A 26037-nucleotide genomic window follows, 5' to 3' on the forward strand; every position below is an offset into this window, starting at 1 on the left:
TGTCTGGGGTTATGGGGAGAAGGCAGGAGAATGGGGTTAGGAGGGAGAGATAGGTCGGCCATGATTGAATGGCGGAGTAGACTTGATGGGCCGAATGGCCTAATTCTGCTCCTACTGCTTATGACCTTATGTGAATCGATATAGCAACAGTACCCTGATTATGATCATGATTCTTATGGTTTTGGACAATTTCTAACAAATATCCCAAGTAGAATTAGAGAATCGATGAGTGCAGACCTAACTATAAAGCGCTGTGCTCACCTAACATGATGCTTTCCATACCGGGATACAATAAACATTTACAGGATTTGTAAGTCGTTACCAATTCAACAATTTGATGTGCAACAGAAAAACTCTAATTGGACCACTTTCCAATTAGCAGCATTTTATTCCAAGTCTGCAGTTTGTAGCAGCTCATTTTTACAGCATTTAGCAGGCGATTGATTAGCTAAGGTGTTACCACAAACACTGTCAACAACATCACATAGTAAACTAATAACATATTGAGCAACAGACCGAGGACTCGTAAATCAGGCTGTGCCTCTGAATCCGTTGCCAATTGGTGCGGAATCCATTCAAACTGCAGGACATGAGCATTGGAAAATGTAGACTGTACTCCAGGAGAAATCCCCCAGATGAGCTGATTATAAGGTACTTTACAACCCAGTAAACACTGAGAATTCACTAACGTTAGGTCACTTCTACGAACATTCCCCTCTCCCCATTCCTCCATTAAAGGTCAGTTCCACAGTTCACAACGATGTATCCCTCTTGAGGATCACACTGTCCCTAATCAATGATCGTCCTATCAGGCAACCTGATCAGGCCTGGTGTGGGCACTGATTTGTTCTGTTTGGCTTTCTTGCTTCCAGTCCCCCCCTTACAATCACTCTAAAGGGTCCTGACCCAAAACGTCACCTATCCAATTTCTCCAGAGATGTTAGACACACAATGCTGGAGTAACTCAGCGGGTCACTCAGCATCTCGGGAGAGAAGGAATGGGTGACATTTCGGGTCGAGACCCTTCTTCAGACTGATGTCAGGGGAGGGACACAGATTGGATGTTGTCAGAGACAAGAAGACTAGTGGGAGAACTGGGAAGAGGGAGGGAATAGAGAGGGATGATTGCCTTACCCACCGAGTTACTCTAGCATTTTATTTCTATCTCTGGTACAAGCCTGCATCCGCAGTTCCGTTTTATTACATTATAAGTCTGATCACTTTATTGGCTCCACCAAAGATGTATTTAAAACAACTCAGGAAAAGATCCAGGCACGATGAGAATGAAGCACTGCTCAGACTGTGCTTGTTGTGCTCCAAAGGGGGAGTGACTGAAAGTGCTTTGGAAAAGGAGTCAATAATAGCAAATTCTTGATGTGGGTAAATGTGTGGACTTTGGATTAACTGCATGGTTTATGCATCGCGTTAAATAATCACAATGGTCCAAACAATCCTGTGCTTCACCAGGAAGCTCCCTGGAACCTGATAACAGAGGGTGGTGGAACAAGCTGGCAGTCAAAGTGAGACCACACCTGGAGTATCATGTACAGTTTTGGTCTCCTAATGTGAAGGACATTCTTCCTATTGAGGGAGTACAGCGTAGGTTCTCCAGGTTAATTCCTGGGATGGCAGGACTGTCATATGATGAAATAATGGAGCGACTGGGCTTGTATTCACTGGGATTTAGAAGGATGAGAGGGGATCTTATAGAAACATATAAAATTATTAAGGGATTGGGCACACTAGATGCAGGAAACATGTTCCCAGTGTTGGGGGAGTCCAGAATCAGCTGTAGGCCATTTAGAACTGAGATGAGGGAAAACTTTTTCACACAGAGTTGTGCATTTGTGGAATTCTCTGCCTCAGAAGACAGTGGAGGCCGATTCACTGGATACATTGAAAAGAGAGCTCTTAGGACTAGAGGAATCAAGGGATGTGGGGAGAAGGCAGGAACGGACTACTGATTGTGGATGATCAGCCATGATCACATTGAATGGCGGTGCTGGCTTGAAGGGCCGAATGGCCTACTCCTGCACCTATTGTCTATGTATCCATGTATCAAAGTGGTAGAGGTGGGTACAATAATACCATTTAAAAGACACTCGGACATGTACATAGATAGGAAGGGTTTGGAGGGATACGGCCAGGTGCAGCCAAGTGAAGCTGGCTCACTAAATTAGGCAACTTGGTCAGCATGGATGAGTTGGGCACAAGGACCCGTTTCTGTGTTGAAAAGGTCGATGACTCTAACTGGCTCTTAAAAATGTCCAGTCCCTCAGTTTTTCCCTGTGCTCTATGTTTACTCTGTTGCTTATTTCATCTTGCTTACCTGTAGGCATTTTAGTGGCTGCAAATAAAAATCTGGAATTCATTGCCACAGAAGGCTGTGGAGGCCAAGTCAATGGATACTTTTAAGGTGGAGATTGGTAGATTCTTGATTAATACGGGTGTCATGGGTTATGGGGGGGGGGGGGGGGAAGGCCGGAGAATGGGGTTGAGAGGAAAAGATAGATCAGCCATGATTGAATGGCCGAGTAGACTTGACGGGCCGAATGGCCTAATTTTCCTCCTATAACTTATGAACAGTTGCCAAGTATCAGTAGGTTTTAATTATTTATCATCATCATCACATCCTAATTTTTGACCCATTGTTAGATCACATTTTTGTTACTTTCTTTTGAAGAACTCCATTTCACCTCCACCGTCCAATCTGGTTTTGGAGACTTTGTTTGGTAGGTTAAGGTGATCCTGGCTGTAGCTTTAATGTTGTAGCTTTCTCTGATTTATTTTTTTCCGAAACTGATCAGAATTTGACGTCTGTTCTGAGCTGAAAAGACTGTTTCTGTAAAATGTGCCTGAAAGGTGGGACTATTTGAAGCGTTCGCTACAGCCACTGGCAACCATCTTTCACTCATTGCCTGTTATTTAGTAAAACATTCCTGGAGACTCAACAAGAGGAAATAAAAATATTACTTGATGACAAGCTGCATGAAATATTGGGACCAATGGTCAAATGATTAACAATGGGCTTGATTAAGAGGCCAGGATTGAAATATGGGATACCGTAAGTTTATTTTGTAAACATCAGTTTGACTAAATTGGGATGGCAATATCTATTGTGTAGGAAGGAACTGCAGATACTGGTTTACACCGAAGATAGACACAAAATGCTAGAGTAACTCAGTGGGACGGGCAGCATCTCTGGAGAGAAGGAATGAGTGGTCACCCATGCCTTCTCTTCAGAGATGTTGCCTGTCTTGCTGAGTTACTTCAGCATTTTGTGGCGATATATATTGGTCTTTAATATATGTGTGCAATATGCTCTCCAGTCTTAATAACAGCGCATTAATTTGCGTCCATCTTAGATATAAACCAGCATCTGGTTCCTTGTTATTACTAAATAACAGTGGGAATAATGACAGATACATCCATTATTAAACAGTGAAATATAGTATCAGAAATATAAATTCATTTGCTCATTTTTCTCCCATAACATCCAAGAAGGAAACGTCGTCTATTTACATCGTCAAATAAAAATGCATAGAACTCTGACACGGAACAATTGCTTTTACATTTAAAATCCAAACATTATTCTGATTACATACACACATTGAACAATATGTGGCTGGAGATGAAGCCAGCATTGCTGAACCAGCAGAGACCTGGAACACCGCGAGGCTGCACTTGTCCGCTTACAAATGCATTACCATTGCACCGATGCTCGTTTGCTCAAACATAATGACCTTGAAGCAAAGTGGCAAAAAAATTGTAATAATAAAGCATCCATTCCAAGTCCTGCTGACGACCTGATATATAAGCATTTAAAAATGAAGTGCCATATCATTAAAGCTTAAAGGTTGTATTAAAACACAGTATTCATTCACCATTTATTGTACAGCATGTGTGTGGTCATTTGTTTTCATGGATTATTTCGTGATACTGATTAATGATTTTGCCCCTTGCTTTCACTTCTAATAGTCACCGGACCATGTAAGCACACGAGCAACTTGGAAACTCTGTCAAATGAGAAGTGTAACACATTGACTCTCCCTTTTGTATTGGCACCAAAGTAGTCCCTTTGATATGAAGTTGGAACAGATGTTGGGAAGGCACGGCAGCTGGATGAGCATCCTTGAAGTGGAGAGACAGGTAATCACCGGAGGTGAAACCACCTCAGAAAAATACTATCCAGGACTCCAGTACTCTCAACACAAAATGATAGCATTTGCAGTCACAGGAAAGTTCAGGATCTTAATAATCCCTGAAAACTGCTGTACCGATGGCCCAAGCAACCTCAATGGTAACCATTGGTTATACGGCTGGGCTTGTTGTATTCACTGGAATTTGGAAGGATGAGAGGGGATCTTCTAGAAACATATAACATTCTTAAGGGATTGGACAGGCTAAATGCAGGAAAAATATTCCCCATGCTGTGGGAGTCCAGAACCAGGGGTCACAGTTTAAGAATAAGGAATAGACCATTTAGGACTGAGATGAGGACAAAATCTTCACCCAGAGAGTTGTGAATCTGTGGAATTCTCTGCCACAGAAGGCGGTGGAGGCCAATTCACTGGAAGTTTTCGAGTTAGATATAGCTCTTAGGGTTAACGGAATCAAGAGATATGGGGAGAAAGCAGGAACGGGGAACTGATTTAGGATGATCAGCCATGATCATATTGAATGGCGGTGCTGGCTCGAAGGGCAGAATGGTCAACTCCTGCACCTATCTTTCTAACCCTTGACAATTGGAGACCACAAGTTCTGGTATCCAGGATTTGAGGTATGAAATTCCCTGCCTAAATCTCTCTTACCCTCTTCTCATTTATTAAGTCTCTAATCTGTCTCAAGGTCTCCTTATGGGGCCTGTTATCAAATGTTCTCCGATGAGATGCCTCTCCTGCGAGATGCCTTTGGGTATTGTTCTATGGAAAAGACAAATTATTATGGAGGGAATCACTCGGACTTCTGATTGCCACTCGCTGCCAATGGGACTGCTATTACACACAGGGGAGGTGACAGGCTGGGAACAAAACCTGTGGGATAAAAATATCTTTTTTTTTGTAAATGGTTGCATTGAAAGGCAATGTTCCATTTAATAGTGTTCCCAATGCCCATACTTTAGAATGTACAAAGGATTATTTTTTTCTGAAAGCGCAGCAGATTGGACATAACAAACTCAATTTCCTGCACCATAATTTCAGCACCTTTATAACATTTGCTACTATAAGCAGTGAAACCTGTGAAAATAATTTTACTGGTGCATGTCATCTTTTTTTTCTCCCATGATAAACATTCCAGTGACGTCCAGCACACATGATAGGTACATGGTTTCCCTTTCTCATACTCGGCTCCAATTTCAGCTTACACATGCATCGTAAACCTGCTCCATTTTGTGCCCGGGTAAACCATCGCTAGATCCCAACTTGCAGGCTAAGCAATGTCTCATTGCTTGGAGACAGTTCATTTAATAAGCAGCCATTGCTTTCCACACACGTCAACAAACCCCAAGCTCACAATGCAAAATAATTCATCGGTTGTGTACAACATCAGACCAAAATGCATATAGGCTACAGTATCTCATATACAGATGAACTGATACCATGTAGGCACAAGGAACTGCAGATGCTGGTTTACAAACAAAAAAGACGTTAAGTGCTGGAGAAATTCAGCAGGTCAGGCACCGTCTCTGGGAAACATGAACAGGTTGGAATGTCACCTGAGCTGATTTCGTGCTTTGCCTTGGTTCTATGAGTTGTCTTTATGCATGTGGACGTCTTCCAATCTTCTCTTTAGTGGAAGTTGGTCTGATAAGAGCATTGACCACACGTCTGCTTTGGTTATTCCTGCTTTAAAACCAATCCCTCTTGATGCCAAATCACTCTATTAGAATATAGAATAGCACAAACAGCACCTCATTGTTTGCTTGGGTAGTTTCCAACCCAGCAGTATGAACATTGAATTCTCTAATTTTAGGCAACTTCTCCAAACACTCCCCCTCCTCCTCGCTCTCCCTCCAACCCCCCTTCCTCCATTAAAAGTCAGTTAACCACTTCCACCGTTCACAACGATGGATCCCTCTTGGAATCGCACCGTCCCTGACCGACAATTGGCCTATCAGGGAATTGACCTATGAGGCAATCTATTGCTGGACCTGATTTGTTCTGGTCTTTTCTTGTTTCCAGTCCCACCCGCCACCCCTAAAAACAGTCTGAAGAAAAATCACGACCCGAAAAAACATCTATACATTTTCTCCAGAGATGCTGCCTGACCCGCTGAGTTTTCTCCGCTGGGTTACTCCAGCATGTTGTGTCTATCTTTGGTACAAGCCAGCATCTGCAGTTCCTTTTTATTACAGTATGGGAACAGGCCCATAACTTCTGTGCTGAACATGATGCCAAGACCAACTCTTATCTGCCTGCACATGATCGAGCTCGCCCCATTCCCTGCATATCTCTGTGTCTCTCTAAACCCCTTACAAATGCCACTATCATATTTGCCTCCACCACTACCCCTGGCAGCACGTTCCAGGCACTCACCATTCTCTGCCTAAAAAAATGCCCCACATATCTCCTTTAAGCCTTTTCCCTCTCACCTCTAAGGTGAGAGGGGCATACCTTTGACATTTCTACCCTGGGATAAAAGTTCTGACTATCTCCCCTATTTATGCCTCTCATAATATTATTTACCTCCATCAGGTTTCCCCTCCAGAGAAAACAATCCAAGTTTTGTAATATTTCCTTACAGGTATCTCAGCTGCACGGAGGCAGAGAGGAAAGCTCTTCAGCGGGTAGTCCATAGAGCTCAGAGAACTATCGGAACACCGCTACCAGCCTTGGAGGGCATCTACAACACACGATGCCTCAGAAAAGCCACCAGCATCCACAAAGACTCTTCACACCCCTGCAACAGTCTGTTCGAACTTCTACCATCGGGCAGACGATACAAGGCCTTCTACGCCCGCACCTCCAGACTAAGGAACAGCTTCATCCCCAGGGCCATAGCTGCTGAGCCGGATGGTCACATCGCACAGTGAACCAGCACTTTATTCTGTTTTAAAACTGTTCTAATTTGTTTCATTGGGTTGTTTAAATTTAAATTAATACTGACTAGCTAATTAATTTATTGCATCGTTTGGGAGGCGCATTCCCAATCTCGTTGTACCCCTGTACAATGACAATAAAGATATATTGTATTGTATTGTATTGTCCTATCTAATCCGGGCAGCGTTCTGGTAAACCTCTTCTGCACCCTCTCCAAAGCCTCCACATCCTTCCTGTAATGGGGGCGACCAGAACTGCACACAATACTCCAATGTGCATAAAATACTCGAAACTAAAATCTTATTGAGCTGCATCAAGACTTACTGACTCTTACATTCAATGTAAATTCTAAGTCTCTACTTCTGTTATGCCAGATGCTTGAAGATTAATTCCTGCCATTGATTTTTCGATCTGTTGCCATTAAATATGAGCCGTTGTGTTGGCCACCAGAGATATGACCAATGTTTGATTCTATTGAATATAAACCTGTGGCTGATACTAATTAAAGTCAATCCAGTGATGAAAGATAACTTCCTCTCCCTAATCGCATCCATCTGCAAAGCCAGTCCAGTTCCAGGTTCGTTCTCTTCATTTAACTGAACCAATTTTCTTTGGAAGTACATTGCAATGTGGGTGATGGGATTGTTGGGATGTCGTGATGTTCGCTGTGACCACACAGCCTTAGAGATGTCTGCAATGGCACATAGTGAAAGTAACACCTTTGACAAATGGACAAGTCTAGGGCACTTTAAAAAATATAAACCAGGTCTTATAAATCCATTCTTGGTGTTGCATATATTGGCTTCAGTTAATTAATTATATGCATCTTACACCCTTTAAATAGAACATAATAGTTCTGCATCAAAACATATTTGCTTGCCACATTGTAAGATGCATACTATTGTTGTCTGGCCACGTGATGCAGTATACATGATGTCCATTTTCAGGCTGAATATAGTCCTTTCTCTGTCCCAGTGCAGAGTATTTTAGCATTTGCTTGTGGAAAAACCCTACTCTATAAGCAACTTGCGATAAAATGCAATTAGACAAATTCCGGGTCCCGATTTTCAAGACCAATGTCCATTTTTCCATGATGCATCCGTACCCATGGCAACGGGCCCCGCTGCTCTCTGATGTGGAGTTGCGCCCTGAAGTGAACAGGCCGCCGGTTATTTCTGTCCACATTGTTTGAGTGGTTTGTGTTGAAATCTGCCAGGCTTTGGTTGGAATTACTGGGCTGGTCCTGTTTGTCGGCTCCGGTCAGATCCTGCCTCTCGTTCTCCGCCTGTGGAGGTGGAGATCTCGAACCTTCCTCAACCTTCTCGCTCTCTGGTCCCTCAGCCTGCGCCACTTGGCTGCCCACACACTGAGCCTGACCCCGCTCGGCCCGCTCCGACACAGGCTCTTCTTCCGCACTGTCGTAGAGTGCAGACTCATCGGCACTGACCACACTACCCTGTTTCTGCAAGTTCCCCTTTCGATTTCTCTGCGCCCCTTCCTCAGATCCCGTACTCAATTCCGGCGTCGTATCTTCCAGCTCACAGTCAGAGCCCAGTGAACGCTCGCGTGATTCTGACGACTTTTCTGATCCTACAGAACTTTCTGTAAGAAGAATTTGCACATTATTAACACCCTGAGGCAATTTAGTTTAGTTTAGAGATACAGCGCGGAAACAGGCCCTTCAGCACATCGAGTCTGCACCAACCAGCGATTCCTGCACACTAACACTATCCTCCACACACTATGGACAATTTAAAAAAAAATCCAAGCCAATTAGCCTTTATACCTGTATGTCTTTGGAGTGTGGGAGGAAACCGGAGCACCCAGAGAAAACCCACGCAGGTCACGGGGAGAACGTACAAATTCCATACAGACAGCACCCGTAGTCAGGATTGAACCCGGGTCTTTGGCTCTGTAAGGAAGCGACTTTATCGCTACCCCACCGTGCCACCCAGTGTGTGACAAAATTAGCAATAGCATTGAAATCCATTGCACATCATTTCTAATACGCTCACCCTAGAAACATCAACATTTACCCCTTTACCACAAAGCTATCTCTTCCGTTCAAACCACCCAAGAAACACAAAGAGTTTCCCAATATGAAGCAAAATGCTTCCCAATTTAAACCCCTCAACTTCGTATTTGGTGTGTGGCATAAACCCAAACCTGGGCAGGTCCTACACAGTAAATGATAAAACACTGGCAAGTATTGTAGAACAAGGGTGCGGGTACATAGTTCCTTGAAGGTGGAACACAGTTGGACAGGGTAGTGAAGAAGCCACTTTGCACGCTTGTCTTCATCGGGCAGGACACCAAGTACAGGAGTTAGGAGATCATATTACAGCTGTACATGACGTTGGCCAAGCCATATTTGGACAACTGTGCCCAGTTCTGATCACCCTGCTATGGGAAGGATGTCACTAAACTGGAACGGGTTAAGAGGTGATCAATGAAGATATTTCCGGATCTGGAGGGTTTGAGCTGTAAGAAGGTTGGATCTTTTTACCCTGGAGCCACAAAGGCTGAGGAGTGACCTTAGAGAGGTATAGAGGGGCATAGATAAGGTGAACAGCAACAGACTTCTCCCCAGCGCAGGGAGTCAAAAACTAGAGGGCACAGGGTGAAGTGAGGGGGAAAAGATTTAAAAGTGATTTTTGCGCTATCTTATCGCATAGGCACTCCCCGATATATGTCATTGGCGACATGTAAACTTGCACTTACGTAAACAATTCTTTAAGGCTACTGGAATCGAGAGCTTTGAGTTTAGTTTAGCATGGAAACAGGTCATTTGGCCCACTGAGTCCATGCTGTCCATCGATCACCTGTTCTCACTAGTTCCATGTAATCCCACTTTCACATCCGATCACCACACACACTCGCGGTGATTTACAGAGGCCAATTAACCTTTAAACCCGTACGTCATTGGGATATGGGAGGAGACCGGAGCCCCCGCACGAAACCCACGCAGCCACGGGGAGAGATCATGCAAACTCCACACAGAAAGCACCAGAGGTTAGGTCTCTGGCGCTGTGAGGCAGCAGCACTACCAGCTGCGCCACCGTTCCACCCTGTTAAATCTGTTAAAATCAAATCAACCACAACACTTCGGTGGTATGAACGTTGACTTCTCCAACTTCAGATAGCTCCTCTGTCCCTCCCTTCCCCTCCTCCTTCCCAGATCTCCCTCTATCTTCCTGTCTCCACCTATATCCTTCCTTTGTCCCACCCCCGACATCAGTCTGAAGAAGGGTCTCGACCCGAAACGTCACCCATTCCTTCTCTCCCGAGATGCTGCCTGACCTGCTGAGTTACTCCAGACCCGAAACGTCACCCATTCCTTCTCTCCCGAGATGCTGCCTGACCTGCTGAGTTACTCCAGCATTTTGTGAATAAATCGATTTGTACCAGCATCTGCAGTTTTTTTCTTACACAACACTTCCTCGTTTACTTACCACGATGTGCATCAGAGTCCAGTCGCACTCTGTCAAACTCGGCAGTCCCATCGAGGTCGGGGACATCACTCCCCAGTCCCACTCTTGCCACGGAAGGCCCTCTCTGAAACAGAAACCTTCATTTAGAAAGACACCGATTAACCAAGATGAACCAGCACAGATTGTTGGTTTATACAGGGAAGGTTGTGTCTGACTAACGATTGAATTTTCTGAGGAGCAAGAAGGGTTGATGAGAACACTAGATGTGATCACTTTCGCTGACTAGATAGCGTGCAACAAAAAGCTTTTCACTGTACCTCGGTGCATGTGGCAATAAAATAGACTGCACTATTAGAGTCCCATAATCCAACAGAAAAGAACACATCTTCGATTTGTGTCGAATGATCAACTTATTCTGAGAAGCCAAAACCTGCCACACAATAGCTCACAACTCAAGTAAAAAGATGATTTGTACCAATGAACTTTTGCAATTGACTTCCAGCACTCAGAAAAACACAGGATTGCCAGTAAGTCCCCGCTCCAGTCCACTCTCAAACCAGAGCCGGAAATACATTACCATTTCTTCTCAGCTATTAAGAGTAAAATCCCAGAGCTCCCTACACATCAACACTATTGGAGACCTTAATCCAACAGACTTCCACATTCAAGGAGTTGTTAATGAGGGATGGGCAATGAATGGCAACCCTATCAACAACACCCACTACTCAGAAAAACAAATACTAGTTCATAGAATTGGGCCATTCAGCCCGTTGAATCTACTCCACCATATAATCATGGCTGATCTATTTTTCCCTCTCAGCTGATCTATTTTTCCCTCTGACACCTTTCCTAATCAAGGACTTGCTGAAGAAGGGTTCCGACCCGAAACGTCACCTATTCCTTTCCTCCAGAGATGCTGCCTGACCCGCTGAGTTACTCCAGCATTTTATGTCTATTTTTGATATAAACCAGCCTCTGCAGGTTTTTTCTACAATCTCCGTTTTAAAAATGCCCAGTGCCTTGACCTTCACAGCCGTCATATTTAGGAGAACGGTCCTACCTCATTGTAGATATCGGTTGGCGGCTGTTCATCGCGAGTATCTTCATCTGAAGCCATGCTAAACTCTGCTTTAGACTCAAATATCTCTGAGCAGCAGACAATTAAAGTTTCCACAATCCGGGCCTGATGAGGATAGTCAACGAGTGAAGACAAGGAAACCGTTGCCTCTGTTGGTCTGGGTCTCATCAGCGTCGGTCCAAATACAATACCCAGGTTGCTTGGAGACATCTTGTTTTGCTGCTCAAGTGCTGAAATTCTAAGCATAGTAGATACAAGTTACACACAGTGCCAGAAGATATGTGGGGTCAGTTTTTTTATCATAGAGTCACAGAGTCATACAGCGTGATTACAGGCCCTTCGGCCCAACCTGCCCACACTGGCCAACATGTCCCAGCGACACTAGGCCCACCAGCCTACGTTTTGCCCACAACCCTCTAAACCTGTCCTATCCGTGTACCTGTAAAATTGTTTCTTAAACATTGCAATAGTTCCTGCCTCATCTCCTTCCTCTGGCAGCTTGTTCCATACACCCACCACCATTTGTGTGAAAAAGTTACCTTTCAGATTCCTATTCTCCTTCACCTTAAACCTATGTCCCCTGGTCCTCGATTCCCCTACTCTGGGCAAGAGACTCAGTGCAACTACCCGATCTATTCCTCTCTTGATTTTGTACACCTCTGCAAGATCACCCCTCATCCCCCTGCGCTCCCAGGAAGAGTCCCAGCCTCCTCAACCTCTCCCAAAAGCTCAGACTCTCGAGCCCTGGCAACATCCTCATAAATCTTCTCTGTACCTTTTCCAGCTTGACCCTGGCTAATTCTGATTGCAATGATATTGAATAATTACAATGAGGAACAACCTTTTCACTTAGAGAGTTGTAAATCTGTGGAATTCTCTGCCTCATAAGGCAATTGAGGCCAATTCTCTGGATGCTTTCAAGAGAGAGTTAGACAGAGCTCTTAAGGATAGTGGAGTCAGGGGGTATGGGGGGAGGGCAGGAACGGGGTACTGATTTGTGGATGATCCGCCATGATCACATTGAATGGCGGTGCTGGCTCGAAGGGCTGAATGGCCTACTCCTGCACCTATTGTCTATTGTCTATTAAAACCTTCGCATGAGAACTAGTGCTCCTCCCATTTGCATTCAATACTTGCTTCGTCAATGGCAAGTATTCACACATGCATATAGTTAAGGTCAAAACACAGACTCCTCCCTATTCTCCTCATCGCCAAAGGCACAACGTGAAGATGCACTTAGCAATTGCTCGGCAGAGTCGTAGGTCGGTTGCCTGTCTGAACTCACCTGCTGAGATGTCGGACAATGTAGCGCAGAGTGGTCTTGTTCGCAGGGGGCAGCTCCTTCAGCAGCTCCTTCAGCCTCGTCGCCAGAAGCATGTCCTCTTTGTCGACGGCTGCTGCTTTGTTCCTTCTGTCCCCGCTGGCCTGCAAGCTCTCCTTGGCCAGGCCCATCAGGTCATGGTAGAGGCGGAAGAGCATGATGGGTTCTGGAAGCTAACACCAGAGACAGGGAGGTATTTATTTAACAAAATGCTGGAGTAACTCAGCAGGTCAGGCAGCATCCCAGGAGGGAAGGAATGGTCTTCGACCAGAGACAGGGAAATCAGTTGACTTCATTTAGTTTAGTTTAGTTTAGTGTAGTTTAGTTTAAAGATACAGTGCAGAAACAGGCGTTTTGCCCCACCGAGTCCGCGCCCACCAGCGATCCCCGTTCACGAGCACTACCCTACACACACTAGAGATCATTTACAATTTTACCGAAGCCAATTAACCTGCAAACCTGCACGTCTTTGGAGTTTTAGGAGGAGGAAACTGGAGATCCCCGAGAAAACCCACGCAAGTCACAGGGAGAACGTGAAAACTCCGTACAGACAGCACCCGCTGTCAGGATCGAACCCGGGTCTCTGGCGCTGTAATGAAGCAACTCTACCTCTCTGCCGGTCTAATTCTTCAGACATGAGCAGTCTCTCTGACAGGTTTATGTGCAAAGGTCAGGGATTCTCCGCTCTAGCTGGGCACGCTCCTGGTGTCACTATCCACCATTCATCCCCACCTTCACACTTACCCCTGGCCTTCAGACAAATTCATTCTCGAACCATCTTCCTACGCCGATCAAAGTGAAATAGCTTAGAAATGATCATACATCTGCAAGCACCTGTTAGGGCAGCAGTGGGTCATTATCTACTCGGTGGATCCCAGGGATTAAGGTATAAATTATAAACATACTTTGTATGTGTCATTTCTCCTCCACAGTTATATTATTTGTATGACCTCACACTTTACCTCCTGGAAGAACACCATTCCATTCTCTCAGTCATCCCATCTCCACTGTACTTGCTCTGATGGCAGGAGTCTCTGCACAGGTGCTTCTGAAAGGTCTTCCTCCTTTCTGAACCATGGCTGCCCCTATGCCTTTCGTGGACAGAGTTCTTGAACAAATCTCCTCTACCTCCCACAACTCTGCCCTCACCCGCTCTACTCCTGCACAAAGTAAGAGCAACATTCCGTGGTCCTCACCCCACTCTCCCAACCCCCACCCTCACCGGTGTCCACATTCAACAGAACATTCATCATAATTTTACCAGCTCCGCCAGATCAATCTTCCCCTCTCCATCCCATTTGGAAATTTTGAGGGATGGCTCGCTGTACCACTCCCTGGTCCATTCGCTGATACCCTCCTACAACCTCATCCTGTAGCATGTTCCAATCCAATCGCTGGGATGGATCTCCTGTGCTTTCATCCCCTCCCCAACATACAGCGTGAAAACAGGCCCTTCAGCCCAACTTGCCCACACCGGCCAACATGTCCCATCTAGACTAGCCCCACCTGCCTGCATTAGGCTCATATCTCTCGAAACCTATCCTATCCATGTACCTTTCTTAAACATTGTGATGGTACCTGCCTCAACTACCTCCTCTGGTAGCTTGCTCCATGTACCTACTTTTTATCCAAAGTTTCTATTTGCATGAGATTCAGGATTATAAAACATCAGGCTTTATACTTTGGCCAAGGAAAGCTCTCCCAATATACCTAAAGGAACATTCAAGTGACGGGTGAGGAGCAGGGCCGGCAGGAGGGGCGGGGAACAAGGGTCTGGCTTACCGCACCCTCGAAGTTATCTGCGGGAGGCACCCGGGGAACAAAGGTGGATGGGCGAGGAGAGGGACCACTGTTCGCTGGTCGATACAGATGTCCAAGGAAGGCGATGGCTGTAGGCCTGCAGCAGCCTGGGGCTTGCTTGGAGCAGGCAACGCTCATAACAATAGAGCTCCGACTGGACTTTCAAAATGGCGCCAAAAAAATGGTGCCTCTTGCATGTGAGAGCAGTGCACTATTTCTGTACACTTGCCAATCGGGGATTTGCTTGGTTATGGCAATATATCACTGGAGTGTTTGTAAGAAAATAATTTCACTGTGCATTTGCACTTCGCACACGTGACAATAAAAGCACATTGAACCATTGAAATCTATAAGAGGAGGAGATTATTCTGTTGGGACAGCTCGGATGATTCCTGACCAGGTGAGACCTGATGGCGCTACCCCCCCCCTCTCTTCCTCACCTGCCGCAGGTAGAGCTTGAGCACGTTGCTGATGTCGTGCGGAGACGCTTGCGAGAGCTCCACCAGCTCCTTGCCGTTCTCAAAGGCCTGGCACAGCTTCTCGACTCGAGTCTTCACACCATTGACGCGGTAGATGCCCTGCAGACGCAACAGCACAAAGATCAACAGCGGGCAGACGTGCAGGTGGACAAGGCAGCCCCCGCGCAAAGAGTCCACAAGTTCTCGGAGCAGAATTGGCCATTTGACCCATCAAGTCTACTCTGCCGTTCAATCGTGGCTGATCTATCTTTCCCCTCAACCCTATTCTCCCGCCTTAAGAGGAGGCAGAAAGCGTAACCTCAGAGACAAGGAGTGGATGAGGCTGGGAGGTGTGAGGAAAGGAAGGATGGGAAAGAATGACAACAACAAACCTTAACAGCCACAGACAGAATTGCCTTTAGTTTAGACTTTAGAGATACAGCGTGGAAGCAGACCCTTGCCCACCGAGTCCTCGCCCACCAGTGATCACCTCGTGCACTCGCACTATCCTACACTGTCGTAAACAATAGACAACATATGCAGGAGGAGGCCATTCAGCCCTTCGAGCCAGCACCGCCATTCAATGTGATCATGGCTGATCATTCTCAATCAGTATCCCGTTCCTGCCTTCTCCCCAACCCCTTAATAATCTTATACGTTTCGATAAGATCTCCTCTCATCCTTCTAAATACCTTTCTGATTATCAGAGTTTAATTATTTTAAATCATCCTTTCTTGAATCCAGTGGTTCTGCTGCTTGCCGCTGTGTTGGGGAAGGTTTCGATGGCTGTTGGGGACTTACTCACCTTCATGCTCAGAGCCCTGCTCTCGATCTCGGAGATGCAGGTTTTGATAATGAAGGGAATGCCATCGTGACTGTCGTGTGCCGTCTGGGCGAACTCTCTGCCAAACAGCTGCAGCTTCCGCTGCAACTTCTTGCGGCCGCATTTGATGGCTAGCGTCTCCAGGCACTTCTTGTGGCAGGCCAAGTTGCACTGTGGGGCAAGTACACCTTGGTCAGGGCTCGGTCCCATTTACACCGAGTTCACGCGGGAATAGTCTGCACTAATCTTCACCCGACGTAAAATATCTTCATTAAAATTAACATTGCCATGAATCCAGCGCCACTACTTCCTTAGAAGGCTTGGGAAGTTTGGAATGTCCCCTGCAACCCTCACCAACTTCTACAGATGCACCAGAGAAAGCTTTTTATCAGGATGCATCGCAGCCTGGTTTGGGAACAGCTCCAATCCAGGACTGCAAGAAATCGCAGCGAATTGTGGACACGGCCCAGACCATCACACAAACCAACGTCCCATTCTATTGATTCTATTTATACCTCACGCTGCCTCGGCAAGGCCAGCAGCATACAGCAGTGTCATGCAATATGGAAACAGTCCCTTCGGCCCATTGAATTAACACTCACCATCAACCACCCATTTACACCACATCTGCACTAATCCTATTTTGATTTTTTAGTTTAGTTTAGAGATACAGCGCGGAAACACCGAGTCCGCACCGACCAGCGATCCCCGCACACTAACAATGTCCTACACACGCGAGGGACAATTTTGATTTATACCAAGCCAATTAACCTACAAACCTGTACGTCTTTGGAGTGAGGGAGGGAGGGAGGGAGGAAACCGAAGATCTCGGAGAAAACACACGCAGGTCACGGGGAGAACATACAAACTCGGTCCAGACAAGCAGCCAAGGTCAGGATTGAATCCGGGACTTGGGCGCTGTAAGGCAGTGGTTATACCGCTACGACATGGTGCCACTTCCCACTTTTCCATCATTTCCCACAGACGTTCCACCACCTGCATATTAAGGGCAGTTTACAGTGGGCAATTCCCTGACCCACCCCCTCCTCTTGGTGGTGACAGAGGAAAGCTTGGTCCTGGTTGGAATCCCTAGCCTAGAAAACACATCAATGCCTCTAGTTGTTGGTGAGGCAGTGGCCCCTGTCGTTGTCCATGGGGGTACTTCCCTTTAAAATTAAGAGGTTTTGTCTCGATGCCTCATCCTACCGGCACTAAAAGAAAAGATCAAAGAGTAGTCTCCTGCTGTTAAAATCCCATTAGAATTGGTACAAAACGGGGGCGGTTCTGCTGGTGCAAAGTCTAATGTGGTGACAATCACAGAATTAGAGGAGAATCTGATTAGTGCAGTACCCCATTACAGGAAGGTTGTGGAGGTTTTAGAGAGGGTGCCGAAGAGGTTTACCAGGATGCTGCATGGATTAGGGGGCATTAACTTTCTGGAGAGGTTGGACAGAACTTGAATTGTTTTCCTTGAACTGCTGGAAGCTGAGGAGAAACCTGATATAAGCATGTACAATTATGAGATGCATAGATAGAGTCAATAGGGTGGAAATATCAAAGGCTGGAGGGCATAGCTTTAAGATGAGGGGGGAGCCTTTGGATAGTTACATGGAAATGCACTGAATGGAGGAATATGGATCTTGTGCTGCCAGAGGAGGTTAGTTGCATAGTTTATCTTGGCTTCACGTTCAGCACAGACATTGTGGGCTGAAGGGGCCTGTTCCTTTTGGTTTAGTTTAAAGATACAGCGTGGAAACAGGCCCTTCGGCCTACCGAGTCCATGCCAACCAACAATCACCCGTTCACTAGTTCTATGTTATCCCACTGTCACATCCTACACTCCAGGGGCAATTTACAGAAGCCAATTAACTTGCAAACCTGCATTTCTTTGGAATGTGGGAAGAAACCGGAGCACCCGGAGAAAACCCACACGGTCACAGGGAGAACGCACGGACTTTGCACAGACAGCACCCGTGGTCAGGATCGAACCTGGGACTCTGGCGCAGTGAGGCAACAGCTCCACTGCTGTGCTGCCGCGCCACTCTGATCCCGTGCTGTAACGTTCCACGTTCCCTATGTTCTGACAAGCCTCAGTGGATCACAATGAACCAGGAGTAAAACACGACTCGTTCTCCTCCGTGCTATTTACCTCCTCGCACTCAGCCCCCTGGAAGTACACGTAGCTGTCGCACTCCCTGCACTTGGACGGCGTACGCAGCTTCCTCAGGCGGTGCGTCTGGGCAGCCTTCGACAGACCGACGTTCCTGAAGGGGCCGGTGGACCCCACCATCTGTGGAGCCATCCCGTTAATACCTGCTCGGAAACACATTTCGGGACGTACAGTCAGAAGCAACACGCGTAGGAAGGAACTGCAGATGCTGGTTTAATGCTGAAGATAGACACAAAACGCTGGATTAACTCGCCGGGACAGGCAGCATCTCTGGAGAGAAGGAATGGGTGAGACCCATTTGGGTCAAGACCCTTCTTCAGACCCGTAGTCAAATGTCACAACTGATCAAGCTGCACTGGAACACCAATCACCTTGACGTATAATGGGGCCTTGGTGCTGATCATTCTGCAAGGGCAGGTCTAAAACTAGGAGCTGCATTGACAATCGAATGTTTGTGATGATGTGCATCCCCTCCCTGGGTTGGTGCTGCAACAGAATCAATCCTCAAAAGATTTGGGGGAATGGTTCACGTGTTTTGCAGGTCCCTTTGGGTCAGTGTTGGAGGCCCTGCCCTTTGGATGAGATGCATAAACGAGGCATGTGTCTATCCAATTATCACACTGCAAAGATAGAGCTCTTAAGGATAGCGGAGTCAGGGGGAATGGGGAGAAGGCAGGAACGGAGTACTGATTGAGAATGATCAGCCATGATCACATTGAATGGTGGTGCTGGCTCGAAGGGCCGAATGGGCTCCTCCTGCACCTATTGTCTATTGTCTATTGTCTAATACTGAGAACTATATTCTGCCCTCTGCATGCTCCCCTTCACTCGACTTATTGTACCTGAGTTTGACGTGGTTGTGTTTATGTATGGCATTATCTGATCGCCTTGGATAGCTTGCAAAATGAAGCTTTTCACTGTACACGTGACAATAATAAAACTAAACTTAAATACTGACAGCTCCTGCCGAATGCTCCGGCTTTTTTTTGACAAATACGGTATGATACAGACTTTTGCATCAGGCCTCAGAAGCGAACATCGTTTGACTTACTTTGCTCAAAGTTGGAGCTGCCATCTTTGTCGTCAGTAGCAGTCATGGTTCCGGAAGAAGGTATCCTGGGCAACTTCTGAGTAAAATCACCTATCAATCGAGAGATCAGAGGTAAGACACTGCTGATAACTGTTCATTATTTGTTCATTTACATTTTCAGTCAAGGGTGGCAGATAAAAAGATGCAACTGAGAAGTCCAGAGTTGTATCTTTATCATGCTGTGCATCTCTAGATGTTTGTGGGCTTGTGGTCTTGAGAGAAATTGAGAGTGTTCCAGCACTCAGCTCTATAGATGGTATGGGTTATATATCAATATTGTTGTTCAAATCATCGCACTTTGTCCGCTTGTCTGAAAGATCATTTCTGCTAACATTGTCACAGTGATTTTAACGTCTTTGGTGGAATCTTGGCCTGATCATACTAGATGCCATTGATAACTGAACAGGAACCAACATTTGTGAGAGACAGCTTCTGTCCCTTGGCTGAGGCATGTTTATAGATCATTGGAGCAGAATTAGGCCATTTGGCCCTTCAAGTCTCTGCCATTGAATCTACCTCATTCTCCTGCCTTCTCCCCATAACCCTCGTCACCCTTAAGAATCTGCCAATCTCCGCCTTAACAATAACTAGTCATTTGGCCTCCGCAGCCATCTGTGGCAACGAGTTCCACGGATTCACCACCATCTGGCTACAAAAAATGGCCTCATCTCTGCTTCTTTGCCAGCAGTGACCCTTCGTTTTTAGATACTTGAACAGGAAGAATCTCCTCCGCACTCTAATCTCGGGATCCTAGACATTTTGATCAAGTCTCCCATCTGAAGCAAAAAAAAACAATTGATGACATTATGTCACGTCAGTCACCTTTCCTATTGTTCTTACACGAACGGCGAGTCTGCTGATCCTACCTGTGACAGAAGAGGGTGAGTCCAGGCTGTTTCCTCCTCCGACGCTGTCGGTATCACTCATGGTCGTGGGCCAGGATTTGTGTACCTGATGACTTTGGATTCCTGAAAGGGCCAGACAGGGTCACATTTTACTGACTGAGTCACTCAAAGACTTGACTCCTCCACCAGCTGGCAGCCTCGTGAAGAAATCATTATCTCTCAATCCTTTCATGTGTGAGAAACAATAACGTCTTTTGCTTTGAGATGGTTCAGAGTTATCTTTTTTTTTTAGAACGATTTTAGAGATACAGCGCGGAAACAGGCCCTTCGGCCCACCGGGTCCGTGCCGTCCAGCGATCCCCGCTCACTAACACTATCCTACACACACTAGGGACAATTTTTACATTTACCCAGCCAATTAACCTACATACCTGTACGTCTTTGGAGTGTGGGAGGAAACCGAAGATCTCGGAGAAAACCCACGCAGGTCACGGGGAGAACGTACAAACTCCGTACAGATGGCGCCCGTAGTCAGGATCGAACCTGAGTCTCCGGCGCTGCATTCGCTGTAAGGCAGCAACTCTACCGCTGCGCCACCGTGCCGCACTTCCAACACTTCCATTCAAATATCAACAGCAGGCCAAAATGTGCAGGAAGGAACTGCAGACGCTGGCATATACACCGAAGGTAGACACAAAGTGCTGGAGGGTCAGGCAGTATCTCTGGAGAAAAAGGATCTGAAGAATGGAATACCGCATTGGAGAACTTCCAACTATCTCTGATCGGACTTTTCTGCCTTTATATTGCAGTAAATGCTATTCACGTTATTCCCTTTATCATGTATCTGTACACTGTGGATGTCTCGACTATAATCATGCATTGTCTTTCCGCTGACTGGTCAGTACGCAACGAAAGCTTTTCACTGTACCTCGGTACACGTGACAATAAACGTGTATGTGTTTCCTTCGACAAACACATCAAACACATCACAGACAGCCTTCTTCCACCTCAAAAACATTGCCCGTCTCCGTCCATCCCTCTCCTCCACAGCTGCAGAAACCCTCATCCACGCCTTCATCACCTCCCGTCTGGACTACTGCAACAGCCTCCTCTATGGCGCACCCTCAAAAATCATCAATAAACTTCAATACATTCAAAACTCCGCTGCCCGTCTACTCACACACACCTCGATCCGTGACCATATCACCCCCGTACTTTATAAACTCCACTGGCTCCCCATCCCCCAGAGAATCCAGTACAAAATCCTCCTCATAACCTAAAAAGCCCTCCATAACCTGGCCCCATCCTACCTGACCGACCTCCTCCACAGGCACACTCCCACCTGCACCCTCCGCTCTGCCGCTGCCAATCTCCTATCCCCCCACATCCGGACCAAACTCAGATCCTGGGGGGACAGAGCTTTCTCCATCGCTGCTCCCACCCTATGGAACTCACTACCCCAAACCGTTAGAGACTCCTCCACACTCACCACATTCAAAACATCGCTGAAGTCTCACCTGTTCAGTACTGCCTTCAACCACTGAAGGTCACCTCACCTTCTGTCTCCTTTCTCTGTTCATTTATTTATTTATTTATTTATCTATTTATTCATTTCCCTATGTTCTCAAAATCTCTGTAAAGCGTCTTTGAGTATATGAAAAGCGCTATATAAATAAAATGCATTATTATTATTATTATTATTATTATTATTAATAAACTAAACTCAAACTCCAAGTGAAGCTGGTTCCAGTGCAAGCGATCATGGGCCAGAGGTTCCTAGGAATTGTTTGAGGAGTCTGGTGTTGAGCTCGGCAAGACAGTGACGTGGTCAGCCCATCATAATGGACCGAGAGTCACCTGGGCCTCCATGCTGGGTATGTGTCTCCAAGACAGGATTTGGACATTGATTTTCCCCATCAACGGGGAATTAAGGTGTGCGGTATTTTAAAATGTGTTTGGTATGGTATTTTTAATTGTTGCGTGTACCAAGGTACAGTGAAATTCATTTTTGTATACAGTTCAGTACAAGTATCACTATACATAAGCACTTAAGATTCCTATTAGATAAGCATCTCAGATACAGTCCAAGTGTACAGCAGTAACACATTGGGACAGTATACATTGGGTCGTCAGTTTGGCGCCATTTTCAAGTCCCAGTTGTAGTAAGTGCAGGGATCCTGATCTGACCATGAAGGTCTGTTGTCAGGTCTGTTGGAAGGTTCGTATTAATTGCAATGTTTTAAAATGTCTATGCTTTACCATTTTTTCATGCAATCTTTCAAAAAAATAAAAAAGTTCAATAAATATTTGATGCTTTTAGATTATTTTCAAATGCTTAAGAATAAGGGGTTATTCTCATTTAGGACTGAGATGAGGAAAAACTTTTTCACCCAGAGAGTTGTGAATCTGTGGAATTCTCTGCCACAGTAGGCAGTGGAGGCCAATTCACTGGATGTTTTCAAGAGTTAGATATAGCTCTTAGGGCCAAGGGAATGAAGGGATATGGGGAGAAAGCAGGAACAGGGTATTGATTTTGGATGACAATAGACAATAGGTGCAGAAGTAGGCCATTCGGCCCTTCGAGCCAGCACCGCCATTCAATGTGATCATGGCTGATCATCCACAAGAACCCCTGCCCTCTCCCCATACTCCCTGACTCCACTATCATTAAGAGGTCTATCTAACTCTCTCTTGAAAGCATCCAGAGAATTGGCCTCCACTGCCTTATGAGGCAGAGAATTCCACAGATTTACAACTCTCTGAGTGAAAAAGTTTTTCCTCATCTCCGTTCTAAATGGCCTACCCCTTATTCTTAAACTGTGGACCCTGGTTCTGGACTCCCCCAACATCGGGAACATGTTTCCTGCCTCTAGCATGTCCAATCCCTTAATAATCTTTTATGTTTCATTAAGATCCCCTCTCATCCTTCTAAATTCAGCCATGATCATATTGAATGACGGTGCTGTCTCGAAGGGCTGAATGGCCTACTCCTGCACCTACTTTCTATGTTTCTATAGATATTTGGAATCATGCTTAGTTTTTAACAGCTGGCTATGAGAGGTGGAATGCCCAGGGATATTTTTCCCAACAGTTTGTTGGCAGAACTTGTTCCTCATCAAAGTGATGGGACTTACAAAGCCTCACCAAAGCCTCACCAAAGCTGGTATTAAACTAATCTGGAAGAGTCACTCAGCACAAAATCCAAGCCAATCCAACGATTCTTCCTTCTCAAACATTCAAACATTTATTAGTTTGACTGGACTTTTTTAGGAAGAGGAAATCTTAGTGGTGCAGCGATAAAGTTGCTGCCTTACAATGCCAGAGACATGGGTTTGATACTGACAACAGGTGCTGTCCGTATGGAGTTTGTATGTAGCCTGTGACCACGTGGGTTTTCTCCTGGTGCCCTGGTTTCCTCCCTCAGTCCAAAGACGTGCGGGTTTGTAGGTTAATTGGCTTCAGTAAAGATTGTAAGTTGTGAATTGCTGGTGAATGGGAGGATTACTGGTCAGTGTGGACTCGGTGGGCCGAATGTCCTGTTTCCGTGCTGTATTTCTAAAAGTATCTAAAGTAAAGGCACGAAAATGCTCCTTCTGGCAAAGTTGGTATGAGATAAACATAAGTAAATTCAATTAATCTAGAAGGGTCAATCACCACAAAACCCAAGCCAATCCAAGGTTTCTTCCTTTTCAAACATTAATTAGTTCGATGGGAATTATTTTTAGGAACGGATTGGAATTATAATCGTAATAACTTACTTATGACTTACTGCGTAGAAGGAATGATTTGAACACTGGTCAATGAATAGCCCCCCAAAAAAAATCGTTAACCTAAACTTTAGACTCACAACAGGTGTGAATACATTAGCTTGATGTTAGCAGTTCCAATCTGCCCCTTTACACAGATAAACTGCACAGAGAGGCAAGACCACAAAACAAGCACATCTAGTAAAACACCCCTCTTCATTGGCCACCGCAAGGGGTGGAAGTTTCACACGATGAAAACACAAACGTGTGGTTTTGGAGCAATGCAGCTGTACTTATTTACAGTGTTTTCAAATACGTTCCATATATTCATTTTTCACTTTGTAGGGATCAGGAGCTGAGTTAACCTTGGGGATTGCAATTGCAAATAAAAACAATGAACAAAACGATGAGAAAGTTTGCAGGTCTTGTTGATCAGTACTGTGCAGAGAGAGGGGTGAGGGGAAGTTACACTTGCTTAATGCAGCGGATGATTAAACTCCACCTGCAGCAGCCACTCCCTTATCATCATGTTCAGAGGGTTTTAAGCAGCACAGCACCTCAACTGTAGGAGATCTGTTCGTGCCTTTCTACCTTTCTTTAGACTTTAGAGATACAGCGCGGGAACAGGCCCTTTGGCCTACCGTGTCTGCTCCGACCAGCGATCCCCCTTGCAATAGCACTGTCCTGCACACTAGTGACGATTTGCAATTTTACCAAAGCCAATTAACCTACAAACATGTACGTCTTTTTAGTGTAGGAGGAAACCAGAGCAGGAGAAACCGGAAAAAAACCTCACGCGGTCACAGGGAGAACGTGTAAACTCCGTACAGACAGCACCCATAGTCACGGTTGAACCTTGGTCTCTGGTGTTTCTCCAGCACCTGATTTCTTTGCTCCAGATCCTAGGATCTCCTGTGTCTCTGAGACATTACTCTACCCCAGTAGTCCAGGTGTGCGTTTTATCAGTTCTCTACTACTCAGTGCCACCAAGGCAGGGACTTTTTATTTATTTATTGAACTTCTTTTTTTGTTGCTTTATTATGTTATCGATTGAGGATGGAGCCCAAGCCAGGTGACTCTCTCTGCCTGCTGGTCCCAGAAGCAGATCTGCGATCATTATGACATTCGCTCCATTCTTTTAAACCACTCACCCCAACAACAGCATTTCTTACTCTAACTAGGCTATTCGCTTTATCCTGCATCTGTATACTGTGGACGACTTGATTGTAATCACGTATAGTCTTTCCACAGACTGGATAGCATGCAACAAAAAAGCTTTTTGCCTTGGTACATGTGATAATAAAGTCAACTAAACTACCGTGTTTATGGACCCTATAATTCTGCTGCCACTGCAAGAATTTCATTGTTCTTTCTCGGGTCATGTGACAATGTGTGGCGAATCGGTAGAGTTGCTGCCTTACTGTGCCAGAGACCTTGACTACAGGTGCTGCCTGTACGGAGTTTGTACTGAGAGTCAGTCCGAAGAAGGGTCTTGATCCGAAACGTCACCCATTCCTTCTCTCCAGAGATGCTGCCTGTACCGCTGAGTTACTCCAGCATTTTGTGTCTCTCTCTCCAGTTTAACCCAGCATCTGCAGTTCCTTCCTACAACTCTTGACTCTTGTCTCTCTCTTGACATCTGGGTTTGAAGACTCACCTCGTCTCTCAGCGATACCCCCGGCCCGCGCTTCCCTCTGGACCAGTCCTCCCTCATGGGCGCTGGGCTCCTCCGTGGACGCCTGGCTTTGTAACTCATTTGGCGTGTGAGGAGGAAAGTCATGAGCGTTGAAGCTTCCCTTACGGGTTCTCACATAGGGAGACCTGGGGAGGGAGGAATTTCACAGCAATTTGTAGAATCTAATACATTATTACACCGGCATCGTAAAGAGTAAAATGGGACACAATTCACTATTTGTGGAGAACTCTCTTTTACTTGGGCTTTCAAATGTACACTATTGAGTTCCACTATAACAACAATGAAAGGGCAAATGAAAGATGTCCTCTTTCTTTCCCCTGGTTTCCCCCCTGCTGTTGTGGCTGGATCCCTCACCCACGTCTCCTCTGTGTCCTGTAGTTCAGCTCTCGCTTCCCCTCCCCCCCCCCCCGACGAAACAAGGATAGAGTTCCCTTGGTCCTCAACATTCACATCTTGAGCCTCCGCATCCAACACATCATCCTCTGATGTTTCCACCACCTTCAACGAGATCACACCACCCGTCCCGTCCTCCCTCCCGC

At 45.9% G+C, this 26037-nt stretch overlaps 1 protein-coding gene across 2 annotated transcripts in view; it reads right to left on the bottom strand.

The window, feature by feature from the left end:
* Positions 1–429: 429 nt before the first annotated feature.
* LOC144607002 (rho GTPase-activating protein 45-like) overlaps positions 430–26037 on the bottom strand; it is a 137994-nt gene continuing 112386 nt past the window's right edge. For both annotated transcript variants that reach the window (XM_078423523.1, XM_078423522.1), the window contains exons 14-23: positions 25460–25623; positions 20078–20179; positions 19173–19262; positions 18101–18264; positions 15934–16122; positions 15111–15248; positions 12835–13043; positions 11532–11787; positions 10493–10595; positions 430–8642 (exon numbers count right to left, since the gene is read on the bottom strand). In XM_078423523.1, coding sequence (XP_078279649.1) covers positions 8083–8642; positions 10493–10595; positions 11532–11787; positions 12835–13043; positions 15111–15248; positions 15934–16122; positions 18101–18264; positions 19173–19262; positions 20078–20179; positions 25460–25623 — 1975 coding nt within the window. In that variant the 3' untranslated portion in view covers positions 430–8082. The remainder of the gene's footprint in view (positions 8643–10492; positions 10596–11531; positions 11788–12834; positions 13044–15110; positions 15249–15933; positions 16123–18100; positions 18265–19172; positions 19263–20077; positions 20180–25459; positions 25624–26037) is intronic.

This window comes from Rhinoraja longicauda, chromosome 28, assembly GCF_053455715.1.
Source record: "Rhinoraja longicauda isolate Sanriku21f chromosome 28, sRhiLon1.1, whole genome shotgun sequence".
Classification (NCBI taxonomy): domain Eukaryota; kingdom Metazoa; phylum Chordata; class Chondrichthyes; order Rajiformes; family Arhynchobatidae; genus Rhinoraja; species Rhinoraja longicauda.